This window comes from Balaenoptera borealis, assembly GCF_965194805.1.
Source record: "Balaenoptera borealis genome assembly, chromosome: 21".
In the NCBI taxonomy this organism is placed as follows: Eukaryota; Metazoa; Chordata; class Mammalia; order Artiodactyla; family Balaenopteridae; genus Balaenoptera; species Balaenoptera borealis.
Window position 1 is genome coordinate 13195819 of NC_138880.1, and position 22695 is coordinate 13218513.

The 22695-nt window shown below is 36.3% G+C and overlaps 1 protein-coding gene across 7 annotated transcripts in view; it reads right to left on the bottom strand.

Annotated features, from left to right (window-relative positions):
- WRN (WRN RecQ like helicase) overlaps window positions 1–22695 on the bottom strand; it is a 125918-nt gene that overhangs the window by 97258 nt on the left and 5965 nt on the right. For 6 of the 7 annotated variants that reach the window (XM_082374930.1, XM_082374931.1, XM_082374927.1 and 3 more), the window contains exons 2-3: window positions 1128–1232; window positions 359–471 (exon numbers count right to left, since the gene is read on the bottom strand). In XM_082374930.1, the coding sequence (XP_082231056.1) occupies window positions 359–471; window positions 1128–1220 (206 nt within the window). In that variant the 5' untranslated portion in view covers window positions 1221–1232. Of the gene's footprint in view, window positions 1–358; window positions 472–1127; window positions 1237–22695 lie in introns of all 7 variants that reach the window. The other variant, XM_082374926.1, reaches the window with a different exon arrangement.

Sequence of the window (22695 nt, forward strand, 5' to 3'; positions counted from 1 at the left end):
TTGGTATTTTTAATGAAATAGAAAGGGGCGTTTTAGAGGTTGAAGAATTTTTGCATGTTTTTCCTAAACTGGTGTATTCTATATATAACATCTTAAGTACTGAAAAGTCAAAAAAATTAGCTAGAGTAATAGAAAGGCTTATGAATGAACAAACAGGTACATTACAAATTTATTTCAGTGATTTTAAGTTTTTATTTAAAAAGCAGAATTAGAACTTATCAGTGATATTTTACATGTATAAGTAATTATGTACTGAACACACCTCAACTGTAAAACTCAATACACATATAAATATTACCATAATAGTTACATTCTAAGGGTCCAAATTCAAATGAAAGTAGGAAATTTAAATCTTTACCTAATATCTTCTGATAGGAAAGAACAATCATTAGCTTCATAACTGTACACAATGGATCCAGGGAATTCTAAGAAGGGGAGGTCATCTTCCAAAACACTCTTCTGAATAGATGCCTTGAGTTAAACAAAATTCCAAAAAGGCACAAATAAAATTCACATTAAATAATAAATATTCACTGAAATAATAAAGTTCACTGAGGCATTCAAATTATAGTTCTAAGTTTTATCAACTAATGCTTTATAGATTAATGAAGTCATACGGACAATTTAACAAAGATAAAGCTACCCACTGTAAAATTATTTTTCTAACAAATTTATTTGCAAACTTCTAATCCTATTTTCATAAAAGCATTTATTTTATTAAATTTTTTCTTCAATTATATTAGTATTCTACATGCAATAATGTTGCCATAAAATGCTGAAGACTGGTTGATGGAGCTTAAATCTATGAAGACTTAAAACTCACTTAACCATAAAAATTCACCAAAATAAATACTGTCTAAATTATTATCTGAATCGGAACAAACTGGCAAGGTCAACCATGTAAACTAGATAAAAAGGGAAAGTATAGAGTAAGAATTCTCATTTTTGTAAACCCAGTTAAAATTTAATCCCATTCATCCATTCAATGACTAGATTCTGGTTCATTCACACAACAGCAACTCTAAACGTAAATAATGGTTTGAAGTTTACAAGTTAAGATTGACTCATTTTACAGTCAAATGCACATTAAATTTTCCATCTTAAAAAATAATCAATGAACGGCATACCTTTCTTTCTTCTACACTATATGTCTTCTTCTGCGTAGACATCCATTCAGGAAGTTTCCGCTGCTGTGTTGTTTCCAATGTTTGTTCATTCATCTTTAAAAGGTTCTAGTTGCAAAATCCAAAAAACATTACTTTGTGAATAAATACAGTCTTTGTAAGAAAACTCAGAGATAGACCTATCAATATGATTGAAGATCCAAATATACATGTTTAAATTAAGTTACGGCGTCTAGGCCCAAATATAGGTTATAAGAGCTGGAATCGCAAAAGAAAAAGAAACATACAACATGCTAGCTCTAATGACCATATATTTAGTATTTCTTCTTTTCAAAATAATTGAGCCAGTTTAATTGAGTTCTAAGGTTCTAGCAGTTTCAAAATTTTATTATTCTCTGACTTTGATCCTTTTAAAAAATAATCTTTATCTCATTTACAATGAGAATATCTGGGTGTATAAACTGCTACAAATTTTTTGACAACTTTAATTTTCTTATCATCTTTCCTAAGATCTAAGTAAACTCATCGAACCGTTAAACTGTTCACAAGTCTACCTGAAGAGAATTTTGAGACAGATAAGCTTTTCTATATTAAGGGTTTTTAATTACACTCTTGGCCTAACAAGTGAACCAGTCTCCCTAAGAATAAGAGTTTCATTGAGAATATTTTTTAAAAATCTGTTACAAGCTTTGAGGGCTCTACTCAATATAAACCACACTTCAAGAATGGTTGTAGAAAATACAATTAATAGGAAAACCATGACATACTCTTTCTGTTAAAGATAAAACAGATCCATATCCTCATGTGACTTAACACACTAAACTGAAGTGGCCTTAAGTTCTTAATAAAATTCTTCAAACCCCAACCTTAGTTCCCGTTATCTCAAATTTCTAGTAAAGGCACAGCAGTTTTTAGTATACACCTGAAGATTCTTATGATGAAACAATGTCAATATGAAATAATCAAAGCAACTATTTATGATTATGGGATAGCCTGTTGTCCCTACTGATTTTTTTTTTAATTAATTTATTTATTTAGGCTGCGTTGGGTCTTTGTTGCTGTGCGCGGGCTTTCTCTAGTTGCGGTGAGCGGGGGCTACTCTTCACTGCGGTGCGTGGGCATCTTATCGCGGTGGCTTCTCTTGTTGCGGAGCACGGGCTCTAGGCGCACAGACTTCAGTAGTTGTGGCACGTGGGCTCAGTAGTTGTGGCACATGGGCTTAGTTGCTCCGCGGCATGTGAGATCTTCCCGGACCAGGGATAGAACCCCTGTCCCCTGCATTAGCAGGTGGATTCTTAACCACTGTGCCACCAGGGAAGTCCCCCTACTGATATTTAGCAATACAAATTCTGAAAAAATTAAACAATATCCAGAAAGTATCCATTTAAGTGCTCATTTTCCCAAGCATAAACCCCCAAAACTGAGAACACTAATAATGTATGAAAGAAAATTTTTAAAGATTACTTTGGCAAACAAATTTTCCATACAGAACAAACTCCATCATTCTTATGCACTGGGAAGGAAAGGATTAACAGCAGGAAAGGGGAACTCACTGGCCCTACTGGGGAAGAAGGAATGAAAGACCTCAACCATCAAATGTGCTAATGACCTCAAACTGGATGGTAGCCTTGTAAATCTATCAATGGTATCCACTAGCAGAAAAATACCAGAGTATCTATCGAGAAAATGTTAGCCAGATATAACTAACCTATCTAGGCTGCTTATCCTAAATAAGCCTGGAATTCTGGCTTTATTAATTATGTCTGGAAAATGGGGGGTAGTCAGTATAGACTTAAAAAAAATGCACAACATGAGAGTTGAGACAGAAATCTCAAGGTATTTGGGGGACCTTGAAAAGGGAGGAATTCACCTAGGTCTGTCAGGCGAAATCTGTGATAAGCCATTGTCATGACTTCCCTAGCCCTGAGAGGTCTTTTAAAAGTGCAGTTTGAGACTCCTTATAAAAGTTTCATCAAAGCAAAAAAGTCTATATGATCAATTATAGTTATATTAATCATCAGGCCAAGTTTATTGAGATCAGACTTATTTTGCAAACAAATTGGTCTTAATTTGGTTATATTTGGAAGAAATGAGGGTAATTTTAGAGAGAAAACAGATTATGTTTCAATGAATATTAAATCCCAGAAATCCCAGTTTTGTTAATGGAGGTCTGTATTTACTAAGACTCACTTCCTAGATAGTTCCTTGCTGTTAGGTTATATTAATGCAAAGTTTAATTAAATTATTAAAAGGGCACTCTAAGTTTGGTTTTGAAGCTTATCTCAGTAATCTTTTGGATGAAGATCAGATGCCCCACGACCTGCAACCAGGGGATTATGCATACTGGAAAAGACATAATTTAAAGGACTATCTCCAACCTAGACAGAAGGACTCTTATCAGGGACTCTTAACTAGCTCATGCACACTGAAACTGAAAAGAACTGATTCGGATTAATTCCCACTTACAAAGGGTCCCTACACTGGACTCGCCTATAGAGATTATGGCTGACCTCAAAATCACCTTAAAACAATGCTCGGATGAGAAACTACACTCACACTAGGATGAGAGGAAGAAGACGTCAAAAGTAGACAGCCCAAGATCCTGGACCTGGCTTTTATGATCCTTTATAACATTTTCTTGACTTCTTGGACCTTTGCATATGAATCAAATGTTTTCCTATCATGGGCATGATCCTATGTTAATTTTAAAAATCAATCCAGGGGCTTCCCTGGTGGCGCAGTGGTTAAGAATCCGCCTGCCAACGCAGGAACACGGGTTCGAGCCCTGGTCTGGGAAGATCCCACAAGCCACAGAGCAACTAACCTAGAGCCTGCGCTCTAGAGCCCGCGAGCCACAGTTACTGAGCCTGCGCTCTAGAGCCCGCAAGCCACAACTACTGAGCCTGCGCTCTAGAGCCCGTGAGCCACAACTACTGAAGCCCATGCGCCTAGAGCCCATGCTCCGCAACGAGAAGCCACCGCAGTGAGAAGCCACCCCCCCACCCCCGCTCGCCGCAACTAGAGAAAGCCCGCGCACTGCAATGAAGACCCAACGCAGCCAAAAATAAACTAATTAATTAATTTAAAAAAAATTCTTACTTACGACTTTAATAATACTGCTAGCTATGTTGTTTGTATTTTGCCTGTTTTACAAGATTGTTGTTCCTTGCATTACCAAATGTGTGACTGAGCCTCCAACAAAAATACATAGTTTTATATGAGATCAATAATTGTAATAGTGCAACTCTAGATATGGGAAGATGATGCAACAAGGCGGAATTTTTTTCTGGACCATAACAGACTAGTAAGACAGGTGGTCCTTTGACTATTGTTAATCAGACCTAGTCCAGTAATAGCAGACTGAGTGGCCTATCAGCGAAATTTTCGCCAGACCTAGGAATGAGCCTTCCTAGCACCACAGGACAAAATGGTCATGAAATGCCTCCCAAATCATGGTCCAATTTATGACCATGAGGGGGCCCTGTCAACTACAATTGGTACTTGCCATTGGCACTTGCCATCTACCTGTACAAGGATTAAACCATGTGCTGCTGCAGCGGCTGACTTTCAACACCCCCTGAAAGGAGCTCAGGGTGGAGAGCAGGAATGAGGCCCTCTGCGCTCTGGGAAAAACTGGTCTTCAGATAGTTAGATATTTTCAGGAGACGATTTTATGAGCCCAACTCTTGTATCTCCTCATATCTGGAAAAGCACTAAAATCCTTCATGGTGACGTCTGCTCCTCGTGACTAGCAAAAACCTTCTGCAAAAAATATGTGCTTGACTGTATGTACTTCCCCTTCACCAAAATCACATATATACTGACCTTCCCCCTTAGCTCTTCGGAGCAGTTTCTCAGAGCTATCTGAAATGCTGTCTCCCAGGCTATAGTCCTCATTTTGCCCCAAATAAAACTTAATTCACAACTCTCACGTTGTACATATTTTTTAAGTCAACATCAGTAAGCTGTGTAATTTAGAAAATATAAAACAGAGGAGTTTCAAAATGAAAACTTCCTTTGCGCAGTTTTTTTTTTTTTTCGCACACATTGCTCAAAACTATTCTGCTAATCCAAAACCATAACATGTACTAATGCAGAAGAAAAGGACATTTTTGGAATCTGTGTGTGAGAGTTTGGGGTTCCTCCAAAAAAAAAAAAAAGGAATATTCCATCTGCACTTGGTGCTCTTTGAATCATTAGCAAAGTTTGGCATTGGGGAAGATCTATGATTCAGTGAACCAGAACTGACAACGCAAATGTTAGTGCTACCACCTGCATTATATGTAATAAGATAAAAATATATAAACTATATATGCCTTATTCATTATAAGGCATTTTACAAATGTTAGTGGTTATTAATAAGTTTATATTTGCCACAAATCCAAAACCCTTGACAGTCAAAAGTTGATCCCAAAGTATGTGTATATACATATACATATACACACACACAGACACAGACACACACACACAGGAAAGGAGAGTCTATTCTTAACCTTAAAATACATTTTTATTAAACTGGAAAACAAGCTTTTGCTACATGCAGAGTAGATCATTTGCAAAACTGCCAGAAAATTGAGTTTTCTGAAAATAATAAACAATTCTATAAAACAACTATAAAATCTTGGAATTCTGTAAGTAATTCATTCACACTGCCAAAACGGAAATAAACTTCAATAACTCCTCCCTGCAGCCACCTATAACGCTAAAATCATTTTAATTTAAAATGTCTAATTTTTAGGGGCTTCCCTGGTGGTGCGGCGGTTAAGAATCTACCTGCCAATGCAGGGGACACGGGTTCAAGCCCTGGTCTGGGAAGATCCCACATGCCGCGTAGCAACTAGGCCCGTGAGCCACAGCTGCTGAGCCTGCGCGTCTGGAGCCTGTGCTCTGCAACAAGAGAGGCCGCGATAGTGAGAGGCCCGCGCACTGCGATGAAGAATGGCCCCCGCTCGCCGCAACTGGAGAGGGCCCTCGCGCAGAAACGAAGACCCAATACAGCCATAAATAAATAAATAAATAAATAAATAAATAAATAAAGTCTAATTTTTAGACCTAAATACTTTTTTGCATACAAAATTCTGTCTAGATGTCTCCAGGCAAAGAATTTGGAAGTAAAATTGTTTACAAACCTAACATTTGTGTCAAATTTACTTAGATCTTGGGACAGATAAAAAGCACACAGAAAAGTAAAGTTGTAGCAGTAGGGAAATTCTTCAGCATACATGAGGATTTTTTTTTAAAGCTTTTTCTTTTTTTTAAGATTTTTTTTTTTTTGATGTGGACCATTTTAAAGTCTTACTGAATTTGTTACAATATTGCTTCTGTTTTATGTTTTGGTTCATCCGGCCCCTAGGCATGTGGGATCTTAGCTCCCCAACCAGGGATCAAACCTGCACCCCCTGCATTGGAAGGCGAAGTCTTAACCACTGGACCACCAGGGAAGTCCCTACATGAGGATTTTAATCATTGATCAGATAAAGGTTATTCCTGGGAGGGATCCAAGTCATTGAATAATAGAATTTTTAAATTATGTATTTAGCTGTTACGTTGTTGAGTATGAACAACGTTGACACGTCTTTTACTAAAATCAAATCTTATCATTTCATAATGCTTCACTTTGAGCCATTAAAGGATAATAAGCTCCTCTTTGAAATAAATAATATATTTTGATTTGTTCTGGTTTGGACTTTCCTGGAATAATCTCACGTATCTATCCACCACTACCTGCTACTTTTCAACTTTTATCACTTTTTTAAAGGCTGGCTTTAAACAACATACACCTGGGATTTTTGTTGTGGTTTATTTTTCTGGTTTTGGTTTTGAACAGCCCAATTTGAACACATCTCTTTCAATAAGGAGATTCATCTCATTCACAGTTAGTGTAAGAACTTGAGCTTTCCCTTTCATCTTACTTTGATTAATATTTACCTTCCTTTCTTCAGTTTCCTCTTATTCTTTGTCCATTTTTTCCAACTGTGTGAAATTACCATTCAAACTCTTTTTTACCATTGCCAGTGTTAAAATTTCACTTTTTTTCCATCCTATTACTCTACTATCTCAGCAAAATAGTAAAACTATATCCCTTCCCCACCAAGACCTGACGTTTGCACTGTCCCTCTACCCAGCAAGGCAAACTCTTAGAATGTTTTGAGTTCCCCATCCTTCTAACTACTGTTTTTTTGCTGGTACGGTTTTGGCTACAGCCTGTTTTCTAGTATTGCTCTTATGTTTCAAGAATCCTTACTATTTTCTAAACATTAATGTTACCAATTTCATCATCCATTTTAATATGTTTATATAAATTTAAATATATATGTAAATGTATATATTGCTTACTATAGTTTCCTCTTCCCTTAATCTTGTCAACCTTGAATCTCTGTTCTGATTCAACTGTTTGTTCAGAGGTTTTTTTCAATTATTTTCCTCAAGTAGAATATGTAGGTGATAAGCACTGATCCCCTGCATATGTGAAAATTTATTTTTCAAATAGGTAAGAGAATGATGTGTTAGCTGAACACAACAGTCTCTCAGCAGTTTGTAGATGTTCTCTTACAGTCTTTTGCCTTTTAATGTCACAAGTAAGAAGTCCATTGTTTTTCTGATGCTTTCTTCAATTGTGACTAATATTTTTCCCATCTGGGAGCATTAAAGATGTTTAAGGATTTTCATATTTTTAAGAGCCTAAGTGTACACTCTTTACTCTCCTTGGAATCAGTGAGTCCTTGGAAAAGACTCCTTTCCAAGTCTTTACTTAAGATGAGAAAATTTTCCCCTTGTTATAGGTTGAATTGTATCTCTCCCCAATACAAGATAGGTTGGAGTCCTAATCTCCAAGTAACTCAGTGTGACTTTGTTTGGAGATACAGTCATTACAGAGGTAACAAAATTTCAATGAGGTCATTAGGGTTGTCCCTAATCCAAAATGAGTGGTGTCTTTATAAAAAGGAGAAATTTGGACACAGAGACAAGACATGCGTAGCTGGAGGATGATGTGAAGAAACACATGGAAAAGAGTCATCTACAAGCCACGAAGGCAGGCCAGAAACAGGCCCTTCCCTCGCAGCCCTCGGAAAAAAAACAACTCTGCCAACTAAGTGATTTCGGACTTCTAGCCTCCACAACTGTAGAACAATAAATTTCTGTTGACTCTTCTAGTTTGTGGTACTTAATTATGGCAGCTGTAGCAAACTAATATACCCCTGTTACTAGTTTAGTTATTAATTGCCATAATCTATTCCTTTTTTCCTTCTACAGCATTTATTCACATTCCAGTGAATTTCTTGCCCGAATTTCTTCTACTGGTGTCTACTTATTCCTACCTGATGACATCCTCTTTAATTTTGTTCTGTATTTCAAAGAGACTTCTTCCACTTGATTTCCAAGATGCTAATTTCATTCTCAACATTCTCAACTTCATTTCATAGTCGTTTTTCAATTTGCCTCCTGAATTTTTATAATGTTGAGATCTAGATTGTTAGTTTCAGAAAGTTTCTTTGTACTCTAGTTGCGTCTCCCTAAATGTGCTTATAATTTCTTTCTTTCGTAAAAATTATAGTCTAACTGTTTCAAAGATCTGTGTCAATGGGAGCTTCCTATTTTGGATGTTCTGTTGGTCTTCTTTCCCCTATGCTGGATTCCTTGGGTGGATTGTTATTTTACTTTACCCGTATAACTCTATTTACCACCAGCAGTCTCAGCTCTTAGGGTCCCTCAGGAAGCTGCAAACTGAGGACAAAGACTGTAAGTCTTCCACTGAAGCACTAGGAGGCAGTATCTCTATTCACAGATCTCCCCAGTTGTAATCTCAAGGTCTAGCCCACCAACACACTGAGCCCATCAGTACAACTCCTCTGGAAGTCCTGTAAGACAGGAAAGATCAAGTAGGCTTCCTAAGACCAATGAGTTGTTCAGTGCATTCAACAAATACCGATTTAATTTTCAGCCATATTTGTTCTACCACAGTAATTCTATTGAGTATTTTATTTAGGAAATAATGTTTTAGTTCCTTTCTTATCCTCCAATTTTCCTTTTCCACCATTTTCAGTTCTTTGATTAATATATTTCCTATTGATTCCACTGATAACACTTACAGGGACTTTTAAGTTCTTTTTTGTGTAGAAATTCTTTTTTAATCAAGGGTCAACTATTCAGCTTAGTAAGCTTGATATCTGTTGATTTTACTCAAATACATGATGACTCTCAATTGCCTGCTTCATTTAAAAATGAAGTTTTATACGGAAGTTGACAACATCTTCAAGTTCATGGCACATTCAGAAAATGAAACTATTTTTACAGCATGCTGGGAAGGGGATCTGGGAGTGCGAATATGAAATTTTGGGAAACTTTCATCTTTATAAAATTAAAATTTTCAAACTTTTTAAAAACAAACTTGAAATCATTTAGATGGAATAACTTTTTTTTTTAATTAATTAATTAATTTATTTTTGGCTGCGTTGGGTCTGCGTTGCTGCGCGCGGGCTTTCTCTAGTTGCAGTGAGCGGGGGCTACTCTTCGTTGCGGTGTGCGGGCTTCTCATTGCAGCGGCTTCTCTTGTTGCGGAGCACGGACTCTAGGTGCGCAGGCTTCAGTAGTTGTGGCTTGCGGCTCTAGAGCTCAGCCTCAGTAGTTGTGGCACGTGGGCTTAGTTGCTCCGCAGCATGTGGGATCTTCCCGCACCAGGGCTCGAACCCATGTCCCCTGCATTAGCAGGCGGATTCTTAACCACTGCACCACCAGGGAAGTCCTAGATGAAATAACTTTTGTATGTTATGCTTTATGCTTAAAATGGTTACACACAATTCCTGATTAAGACCTTTTAACAACATATTCTTAATATTCTGTAGAGCAACCATCACAAAGAAGCATTGTTAGCACAAGTGGTAGCAAATGGCAAAAGAGGAGGCTTTGCTCCAATATACTGAAGACTCCTTTTTCACTGTTAACCAGCATTCCAACAATTCGATCCTTTAAATTGCACTTCAAGGATGCTGAAAGTCTTTAAATCTAATGCTTCTCCTTTTCTTCTACTGAGAAATACGTTAATTTCTTCTGATGATGTAAATAAGCTTCAAAAATGAATGTTTTTATACCAAGTATTTCAATATAATGCTAAAAAGCTCTGTCTCAGGTACACACTGGCTTTGCTCTAATAATATTATTAATCCTTCTTTAGAATTCAAATAACACCAATTAAACAATCACTTCTAAAATTATTTTAACTTCACTCTGACAAAGCTGAATTTTTACTCTGTATCCATAAATTTTGTCAGTACATGTGAATATATTAATATTTTCCACACGATCACTGCACTTTTGATTAAGTTAATTCAAGTGCTCAAAATGTCAGTTAAGGATACCATTTTTTGAAGCCAATTATTATACTTCAACAAATCTGCAAAGTAAGAGTCATTCACATAGAATAATTTGAAATTTTCCCTTTAGCTTATAAATCTTCCTTTGGACTGTCAACACACTTCAGTAATGAAATAGCTAATCAGATTTCTTCACCTAAAGCTGAAAAGAAGGTACTGTAGCAGCTTGGATTTCATTAGATTCACCATTTTTATGACATCATTTAATGTAGAATTCAGAACTACAGGCAAATTTTAATATACAAGAGCTTCTCTGTGAGTAAGTGAACATATTACTTGGAATATCAGGTTTTTTACCTTGAAACTTAACATAAAGCCTTTATACCTTCCTGTTATTACCAGTCCCAAATTTCCACTGTTTCCATAATATCTCATATGTTTCAAAATATTCATTTTTCACTTCATTTTTCATTCCCGGTTGGTTTTGGAACTTCTTTACCAAGCAAATAATGTCCTTCCAGGCATTTTTCAAGGATTCTATACAGCCTTCTAACTGAGGACCATTGCCAATATTTATGAATTCGTAACTGCGATGAACACTTTTTTCATTAATCTTCTGGATTAATGTTGTCTTTGTGTCCTTGACAAATCTTCAACATACCTTCTAATAGAATAATTGAAAAATGGCAACTCTTCCACTTCCTTTGCCCCACTGGTCCAAACATAGTGTTCCACATAGGCGGGGGGGAAAAAAACAGATTTAGCAAACTAGTGAGGTAATCTGAGCTTTATTCATTGTGCAATCCTGTAACCAGCTTCTTGAGCTCAATCTGACTATTTCCTTTATCAGTCTCTTAAATTCGTTCTTATTTTTTGCTCAAAGATGCTTTCAAAAGTTCAGATCTTTTGTTTAGTAAAATAGATGTTTTATGAAAAGGTACCAGAGTGTTTTGTTTGACATCCCTACCTCAATTGATTTAGGCTGAAAAGTGAAGAATTATGGGAAGACAAAATCCAATTCTGAAATAATCCTTTACTGCCTAATTATTGATTAAATACTTAACTATTATGTTCAACTCATGAATCGGATGACTTTCCAGCTTTAATCACTATCTTAGACGGCATAGTGGGAAAGCAGGTATCTATAGAAATTAAATCTATTAGAATATAAAGTACTTAAAATACTACAGGTCTTTAATTCCTTGGGAAAAGTTTTCTGTCAATTGTTTAGCCTGTCTGCATTATGAATATTTCTAAAGAAATCCTATCCAAAAAAAATTTTTTTTAATTAAGGAGACTAAACAAAAACTAAGGGTACTGAAATAACTTATTTTCATTTAATTTAATAATCAAAAATTTTAAAGTACACAAAATATACTTCAGGATAATCAAATATATTTTTAAATGAGTTTCTGAAGTTACAAAGCTTTATATTCCCTTATTGAATCAAATGAGTTGCATGTATTCAATTAATCATTTTTAGACATAAACACTAGTTCTTTAAATTCTAAAAACAAACATTATGAAATTCTATCAAAATCAGGGTTTGCAATATTGTCACATCAAAAGCCCGAATAAATAATTAAAAATTAAATAATAAGAAAATTAATAAAATTAATTGTAATCTATTAGAGAACACTAAATATCATACACTAATAATTAGCTAATAATCCTGCTCTTTTCTATGCTAGTAGTAAAATTATGAAAATTAAGACAAATAAAATTTAAAGAACGCCCATAACTTTCCCAATGATTAAATAACATACACATAGCCAATTAAAGTGATTAATAGACAGGAAATTATTTAACAGGAAAGTCAGAAGGAAGTACTACATGATACAGCCACAACACAACTCTTTTTGACCATGTTTACTATGCATAACCGTACGTGTTATTGAACTCAAGTAGCTAACAAAAGGATCTACATAAAGAATGTTCAGGACTTCCCTGGTGGCACAGTGTTTAAGAATCCGCCTGCCAATGCAGGGGACACGGGTTTGATCCCTGGTCCAGGAAGATCCCACATGCCGCAGAGCAACTAAGCCTGTGCGCCACAACTACTGAGCCTGTGCTCTAGAGCCTGCGAGCCACAACTACTGAGCCCGCACGCCTAGAGCCCGTGCTCTGCAACAAGGGAAGCCACGGCAATGAGAAGCCCGCACACCACAACAAAGAGTAGCCCCCGCTCGCCGCAACTAGAGAAAGCTCGAGTGCAGCAACGAAGACCCAATGCAGCCAAAAATAAATAAATGTATTTTAAAAAAAAAAGTGTTCAAATATAATTTCACCTAGTATAAATCTTTGAATGTTTGCCTTATAAAGTGCTTTTATGTCTGAAAATTATAAAAAATATGCAACCATCAAAATCTTGCATTACCTATAACCCATGTCACTATGCTGCAGCACAAATTGGAAGGCACTAACTTCCCTCCAGTTAACTCTTGCCAACAGTCAGTATGGACCCAGTGTTGCCAGACCTTCCAATTTTTCAAAAGAACTGGATGTTACTATGCAATCTTCCACCTGATATCAACTTCCAAGACCCAGTTTCCTGCAAGCCTCTTAATTCTAACCTCTGCTGTAGACAGATCAATACTAGCAGCTGATGTGAGTATCCCTAGAAATTTTAGGAGTCAATACCCCTTCATAAATCATCCTTTGAGTGAAATACTTGGGTACATTTTTGTAGGTGCACTACTGAATGAGTGGTTGAGAAAGAGTAGGAATATGCCAACAAATGGATTTTCCTTCAAGAGGCCCACAGGAGACAGGGTGGTAGTCTGGGGCATCTACTTAATTAGTGGAGTAGGAAGTGAATTCTCCTAAGACTGGAGCACATCTCCTTTTTCTCCCCGCTTCTGAGTCTACTATGTCAACTCATACTGGCCTGGAGCATTACTCCACACTATGGCCTCCACAATGATGCTAGGAACACTCACACAGCAAATCATTTACCTTCCCATCTGTAGAATTGTGAGGAAAAACTATGAACCCAGAGTGGGGCACTGGCCCAGTTCTTCCAGTCCATCAACTATCAGCATCAATCAAATGCTTTAACAGCCAAGTTATTAAAAGGACTAGTTTGATGGTCTAGTGTGAAAATTAGTATGTCTAAACAGAACCTAGGGTAAATGGAAGATAAGCCATCTTCACGAAGGCAGGCCAAGGGAGTTTCTTCACACAATACCAAGATATCCCTTCAAAATACTTCTCTAGTTTTCACACCATTTTACCTATAGTTACATTTTTAAGAATTAATCTTACAAAAATAACCGGCATTCCCCAGAAAGATTTATATACAAGGATAGTCATCCTTGTTATACACAATATTTAAAATATATATTATATAGTGCAATATATAATATTTATAATAATAAAAGTTGAAATCAGACTATACATCCAACAATGGAAAAATGGTTAAATAATAAATAATGGTACAGCCATAAAACAGAGCACTATGCAGTCATTAAAAAGATGTTCTTATAATTTATCAAGTGAAAAAAGCAAGTTAGGCTCTAATTTCAGAAAATAAAGATGTGTATTTGTCTATATGTATATATTAACATATTTTATATATATATATATATATATATATATATATATATATATATATACACACACACAAACACATTTTTAAGATTTTTTTGATGTGGACTATTTTTTAAATCTTTATTGAATTTGTTACAATATTGCTTCTTTTTATGTTTTGGTTTTTTGGCCACGAGGCATGTGGGATCTTAGCTCCCCGACCAGGGATCGAACCCGCACAACACTGCATTGGAAGGTGAAGTCTCAACCACTGGACCACCAGGGAAGTCCCCACAAACACATTTTTAAAGGTCTTTGGCAATGTATACCAAAATATAAGTGGTTATCCCACAAATGCAGATAGCGTTTAATCCTCTTCTTTATGCTTTTCTATATGTTCCAAATTTTCTATAAGAACACGTGTTACCTTTTTGCAATCGGGGGAAACGTATGCCAATAAAAGTGGGAAAGATTTTTTTTGTTTGTTTAATGAACAATCAAGGTTAAATTTTTTATACTATAGGACAAGAGTCAGCAAACTTTTCCTCTAAAGGATCAGATAGTAAATATTACAGGCAGACTGTTGCTGTCACCAACTATTCAAGTTTGCCACTACAGCACAAAAGCTATAAACAATACTTAAGAAATAGGCATGGTTATGTTCTAATAAAACTTTATTTATACACAGTGAAACCTGGATTTACACAAATTTTATGAAATACTGTTCTTTTTATTTTTTTTTCAGCCACTTAAAAACGTAAAAACCATTAGGCTCATATTCAGTACAAGCAGCAAGTAAGATGTGACCTACTAGCCAGTTTGCCAACTGCTGCTATAGAACACAGACAAAATGCTCTAAGACTAGAAAATATCCAATGCTGCTGTGATTAACAACCCACTATAGCTATTTTTTTAAATCACCACAATACATTCATAAAATACCTAATAAGAATGCAACTTCTTGGAAAAGAAAAGCTTTTTGATAAATTAGTTGCAAAATGAACCTCATTATAGCTAAATGAGTGAGCTTACTATAGGGTTAGTAATATTAGCCAAATAAATGTTAAGAGATTATCTGCCAAAATTACAAATTATGTTTTGAAAGAAGTCATCTTAGGTGATTTTATTTGACAGCAATTAGATAGTAGGATAAGCTATCCACTCAAGCCACTTCTAGTTCATGTCAACAGAAATCACACCAATAAGATTTAAGATTTAAATTAGTAACAGATTTAGAAAATTTAAGACCAATTGCAGTTCCAAATTAGCTAAGAAGGGATAACTTTTTCACCACATAGCTTTTAAACCATAGTATACACTTCTCTCTGGCAGAGTAGAAATTCATCTCAAAAGCACATTTTTCCCTTAGAATGGTGTCACCTTCTAGAGAACGGACAGACTTCACACCAGTCTCAAGAGAAAGTTGGGTTTCAGTGGATTAGCTCAGAGATTTCTTTGTTCCTAAAACCTGTAAGGTAAGGAAATTAATGCCTACTGTTACCACAGTAACTGAGTTGCCTAATTGCTTGAGGGCTAATAAAGAATCCCAACCTTTTTGAAATGCATCCCCCAAAAAACAAAAAAACACTACACTGTTAAGTTAAATGGCACATACAGAAAACCATTTCAAGTCCAGGAAAAAATTATCAGTATTTCAATGCCTCACTCTGAGAGACAATTATATTGTTTAATGTGGACAAATTTTCAGTTACTACCTAAAATGGTTCAATTCTGTTTTGTTCAAAATATATGAAGGCTAACCTGATGAAATACACTATTTTACAAACTTGATTATTTAATCAAAAATGCAAGAATTTTAGAATTATTCTAAAATTTTCTAACAAAATGTCACAAAAGAGAAGTCACAGTAAACAAGCTAAAATTTCAATTTCTCACTTTGGGCATTGATGCAAATTTTACAAATATCCATTGAGTTTCACAAAGTTTCTCTAAGGAACAAAGCTGTATCACCATCACTACACACAAAGGAAAACTAATAACAAAGGCTAGCTGATTTTGCAAAGGTCAGCAGAGTGCTCTAGCATTAAAAATTATACTAAGAAGCAGCAGGGAAGTACAGTGGAAAGAAATCTAGACTTGGAGTCAGAAAACCCAGGCTCCAATGTTGCGTTGTATCAAGAAAAATTATCCAAAAGTTATAAGTAAGACAAAAAGAAGGCAATATGTCCTTTCAGTGTCATACAGGAGCACAAGCCCACCCAATGATTATTTCATACGGAATATACATTTATTTAACTCATTATTTACTATTGATTAAAAACTCAGACTCTATGAAGTTACACGTTAACTTGTAAAATTTTATCTAGTAAAAATGCAACTGAATTCTCTCCAGCAGAAAAGATAATCTCAAAGCCTATGGTTTTTACTGCCCTGTAGGACAGCTCTGTACCTAAGCTAGCAATTGTTTCAAAGTTCTCTCTCCAATGTCTTTATGTGATGGTAAATTTAACGTATTAACTTGACTGCCCTAAGGGTTACCAGCCCAGAGCTGGTAAAACAGTTATTTCTGGGTGTGTCTGGGAGGGTATTTCCAGAGATTAGCATTTGAATAGGTAGACAGAGTAAAGAAGACTGCCCTCACCAATGGTGGGCATCATCCAATCTGTTGTGAACCTCAATAGAACAAAAAGGCAGAGGAACGGGAAATTTGGTCTTTGCTTAGGCGGAGATGTCCATTTTCTCCTGCCCTTGCACATCAGCACTCCTGGTTCTCAGGCCTCTGGACTCTAAGCAGGTCTCACACCATTGGCTCCTCTGGTTCTCAGGCCCCCAAATTTGGTCTAGAATGACACCACTGGCTTTCCTGGGCCTCCAGCTCGCTGATAGCAGATTGTGGAAATTCTAAGCCTCCACAATCGCATGAGGCAGTCCCTCACAGTAAATATCTTTCTCTATATCTATATATATATCCTATTGGTTCTATTTTTCTGGAGAACCCTATACCTATATAATCTTTGCTCCACTTTGAACCAATTTTATCTCCTGTTGGTGCCCTCATTAATGAATTAAACAAATGTGATGTGCTCATTGTATATTTGTATGAGAATTGGTCTTTAATTTTTTAGAAAAATATGCTGTGACACTTGGCCACTTAGTATCCATGTGGTCTTGCACAAGGCACTACTTTTCTAAATTTTTATTTCTTCATCTGTAAAATGGGATTAAATTGCCATATTACTTGCCTTACTATATTACATTATTATTATATATTACCTGCCCTACTGACCGCAGGGTTGATGTGAAGATAAACAGTGATAAACCTGATGTGACATCTCTTAAACTGCAGCTATACATGAGTTGGCATACTGATAGGAGTAGTGATAGATCTGTTACTGCTATTATACCTCATTCTCTTTAGTATACTGAGAAGGATCAAGAACCTATGGGTACAGAAAGAGATATCAAATCCATACAAATTAGACTAAGTATATAAATTTATCAAAAGTTAATTAAACACTGAAGTGCTTCATAGGCAGAATGTTCCTTTAAATGATAAATCCAAATAGAGAAAAGAAAATGGATTCATTTATCCAAAAAGACTTCATTCTTATGCATCAGATCTGATCCAAGGAGTACTAAATTTCAAAATGCATCTATTTTATTTCTCTGTAACTATATTACACAAATTATATTTAGGAGGTTTCCAACTACAATCCAAGTCACAACAGTAATATACATACACTCAACTAACTTTTCATGTGTGTAGATGAGAATATAGAAAAAGAATAAATTTTAAAGACTGATAAGTTATAAGATTGGATTAGTAAGTGTTTTCAAATAACCTAACAAAAAGCTTATAAGACTAAAGCAGCTTAAATGATTCAGCAATTCACTTTGGTTATCAATGTCCTAAATTTGGTTAGACACTTTGGGTTTCGCCTATACAATTATGTTATTTTTACTAAAAGAGGCAGTTTCCAGTCAAAAAGCCTTTCAAATGTTATCAACAATGCAACAAACTTTAAAAATTCTGGGTTTGAGTTCTTTTATTATATTACATAGTTTCTGAAAATGTAACCTTGCCCTATGAGTTTATCTATACTTAACCAATATACTAGCAACTACTTTATATATATATACATATACTACATAGACTCGTATACACATGCATATATACACATGCATGTACAATCTATAATTTATTGTAGAAGATATAATTTATAAGGTATTCTCCTGTATTCTTTTTGAGAATTCCTTTCTCCTTTTCAGTGCACTAATAGGAATAGGAGGGGGCAGAGTAAAAAAATTAGGACCAAAGAATCCACGACAAAGCCCTCATTAAATTCCCTAATTAAAGAGGCTTTAATTAATCTATTGCTCGATTTCGGCTAATCTTAATTTCGCTCCAAATAACCCAAGCAAGCAAACAAGAAAAGCTAAATAAAACCACCATTAGCATTTGGTCCAGCCACAGTAAATCACGGCAATTTTAAAAGTAGTGGGATTTTTTTTTTTTTGAGAGACCTATTTCTTTATAGGCATCTACCAAATTTTCATAACTGTCAAGTATTATGTAATATATAATTTATAATAACAAAGTATAAATTAAAATTTGTATTAATAGTCAACTGAAATAAAATACAAATAGAAACAAATAAATACAATAAAATGCCATTAAAATGCTAGCAACAGGGGAAAAGAATAAAAGCCTCTCTCTATGCTGTGTCATTGTGAGAAGCCGCACTGCCCATAAACCAGGAACATGACTTGACCTGAACTGAATCCATGGCACAGTGAAGTGCTTTATAACTGAATTTCACTATCCAACTGACTAATTCATTATTTTTAATGAATTTCCTCTGTTCTGTAAGTGGCAATAGCCAGTCAGCTAAAATCAACCACTATAAACTGAGAAACTGCAGAGAAAGTTTTCAGGTAAGTCAATTTAAAACTTGCTTAGGCTGCCTATTTTTCCTTTTTATTTTTTACTCTTACTTCATATGGCCTGAGATGAAAGTTTATAGGACTCATTATCACGAGGACATTGACGGTTGCCTATCCAGCATCCATTCCACCCTGTACCCTTTGTACAGTACCACAAATTTAATTGAGGTAATGACCAGTTACTCACAAAGCCAATGTGCTTCAAGAAAGCTGCCCCTACTACCAGCTCCCATGGAAAATCCAACTGATCTGAATGTAATCCCATTCCCCTTGCCACAATGATGATTCAGAAACTCAGGCCTAAACTCAAGGCATTCCCTTGAATTTGGGTTAAGAATAAAACCTATGATCTAATTCAGGCCAATGAGATACAAGAGAAGGTGTTTAGGGGGTTTCTGAGAATAACGCGTCTTGCTCTTGTAAGAAAGTACCAAAAGAGATGCCCTATATTTGAAAATGGGAAGCCTGGGCCTTCTACAGCCAGTTTGCCACCATGATGGAAGCCAGCTTGAGGACGAAGCCAACACACAGAAGACAGCAAAGATGAGAAATGGAGCTACGGTAGATGGACTAAACCAGTCTTCAAGTCAGCCCTACCTCAGCCTTCAAGTTCCATTTTAATAACAAATTTCCTTATTTGTTAAGCCTGTTTGAATCAAGTTTTCTGTGCTTGCATTCTAATACACAAATATAATTGAAAATAAAAGTATGTGGCCAATCCTTTTCTTTCTTTAACCCCTTATCTTACAAAAAATAAATTATAACAATAAAAAAACTAGCCACACAAAGGATACAATACCAAAAGTTTCATAACTTCACAGAGTTTCAAATCTTTTTAACTCAAAATAAGAATAAAATAACATTAAATAGCAATGTAACAGAAAATTGTAACTGTTGGGGAAGCTAGTAAAGTAGTCTTGTTCAGGCTTCAGAGGCGGCACTAGGCCTCTCTCCGACCAGGCAACGACCCTAAAAACTGGCTACATGCCAAACTGCTGAGCTACATACAGGCCAGGAGGGGTGACGCCAGCACACCTTGTAAATCATTAAATAAGACAGGGAGTAAGTCTCGGGGCTTCTTGAACCTTGAGGGCCTGGCCAGCCCCCGGGGATTAGAGAACATTCCAAAACTTTCGAGTTAAGACCAAGACATTTATGATAATACCAGGGCTGCAAATTTGCACGCAGGCTGATTATTATCAGCCTTCGGCCTGGTGCTTATAGTGGGACTCTTTCGTGTAGCAAACTGAAGTCTCACCCGTGGGGTGCACGCACTGCCTGGGGCCTTTTCGCAACTGGGACTCCAGATTGCTGTTCCAGAGACTTCCCAGCGCTGCTTGGATATGGATGTAGGTGCTTCCCCAATTCGGTGATGTATAAACCTCTGTCTTTACTATTCTTTCTTAATTAGTTATACTATTCTTTTCTTAATTAATATACTGTATTCTCGTGTTAATTCAATAAACTCTTTAAATTTTTGCTTAACTTAGTGCAGAGTGTTTATTTTGCCAGCGAATCCTACGAACCTTGAAACCAAAAGTAAGGTTTTTGGCAAAACAATAACATAAATAAATGGGAGTGATATTTAACTTTAGGATGCAAAGCTCTGTACTGAGCTGAAATTCAGCATTGTCAGGTAGAAAGAAAAATGCAGTATTTTACAATAAGACCAATTTAAGTGTGGGAGGAAGAGCGAAAGATAAAAATAGAGACAGAGTGAAAAAGAAACTGGAAAATTAATATACAATTCTGAAAGCAACCATAAGTTTACCCAACGCAAATATTTCATAAGAACTTCAAATTAGCCTATTCAGACAGGGCAAGTTTACGTGAAATGAGTAAAAGGAAAAATCAGCAATCTTGTGATTGTACACCTCCCAGAGGCAAAAGTTATCTTCCAGTCCAATTATCTTACCACTCCAGTGCCTTCATTTCATGAATGAACAGCAAAAGCAGATCAGGTTCCTACTGCCAGGCATGGAAACATTCATTATTAAACAGCAGACTTCCCTGACACTGATGATCTATCACACAGATAGGGTCCATTGTGAAATACGGTGACATATGTTCAAACATTGCTCTTCTGTCCTAGTCACTTTTACTAACCTGGTGTTCTAGCCAAATAATGATTGATGGGTATTCCTTTTGACTTTGCCATATAGTTCTAATTGTTCTGTAAAGAAATACCATGGGCCTGTGCATTATCATTTTCAAAAAAAAAAAAAAAAAAAGGATCAGGTGCCAATAGGTGATGTCTCATGCTACACATCAAAATTTCCAGGAGAAGCAACAAACCTCTGATATTTTTTCCAACGGCTCCTGTTATTCCTGCCATACACTAGGAAGATCCCATATCTCTACCTTCTCGGCCTCAAAGAGACCTAGAGAGAGGGTGAATCTCTGCCCTGCCCTGAAGAGCTAGCCTATCAGACTAAAGGTGGAAGATCATAAAATGCAGGGACAAGAACACTGGACTCAGAAAGAAGCAAAGCCTTAAAGAAGGGAAGGGAGGGAAGGTCACTGGTTCCAATTATTTTGGGGAGAATGTGAAACTATTCTAATTGCTTATTTTCCAATGAAGAAATTATTCAAAAACCATCCTCTTTCTTAATCCTCCCATATATAAGGCATTTATCAAAAAAGAAATAAAATCACCTTTAAAAGAGGCTGACTGCTCTGCTGTGAGGGAGGACACAGGTTGATAAACCTCTATGATCCCCAAGGGCAGTACTGCAGAATAATGATGGTGTTGATGATAACAATAAAAATGGTGATAATGATAAATAAAAAAAATAAAAAACTAAAAGAGGCTGACTGCTATGACTAACCAGCTTTCACATGAGGTAAGCTTAACTCTTATCAAAGAGCTAAAGCCTCCAAAATACATTTCCCCCAGTATCACTTTGAGGTGATTTGATTTTATCAAATTTTATCAGTTGGACTAAAAGGTTCAAATACTCCTGAGATGACCAGATTCAAGATAAGCATATACAAATTAAGATACTTTTCTATATGTGAGCAAGAATCAGTTAAAAAATGTAATTTATATCTAAACTCAAGAACAGCAAAGGGCTTCCCTGGTGGCACAGTGGTTGAGAATCTGCCTGCCAATGCAGGGGACACAGGTTCGAGCCCTGGTCTGGGAGGATCCCACATGCCGCGGAGCAACTAGGCACATGAGCCACAATTACTGAGCCTGCACGTCTGGAGCCTGTGCTCCGCAACAAGAGAGGCCACGATAGTGAGAGGCCCGTGCACCGCGATGAAGAGTGGCCCCCACTTGCCGCAACTAGAGAAAGCCCTCGCACAGCAACGAAGACCCAACACAGCCATAAATAAATAAATAAATAAATAAATTTATTAAAAAAAAAAATTGGGAATTGGCCCATGCTATTATGGAGGTAGGTAGGTAGGTAGATAGATAGATATCCCCCATGACTTATCTGTGTTCCTAAATCCAGCCCCTCCTTGTGTGCACTAGATTCCATATCCTCTCATCTAGTCAAGGGCATTTTTCACCTCTCTTCTGCATCATCAATTTCTCCCTCTCTACTAGTCTACCACAAAAGTCCCAAAGTCCCATCACTATATAAGCATATGCAATTTCTCCCATCATTAAAAAAATCAAACAAATTTGACTTCGCTAACTGCTCCATTCTTCTTCTCCCCTGTATAGAAAAACTACTCAAAAGAGTCATCTATACTAGCATCTCCATTTCCACTCCTTCCATTGTCTCCATTTCCACTCCTTCCATTGTCTCTTCCCAGTGTTTAAAAGACACTCCACCCCACCAAAAGGGCTCACTCATATCAAGGTTACCAATGAC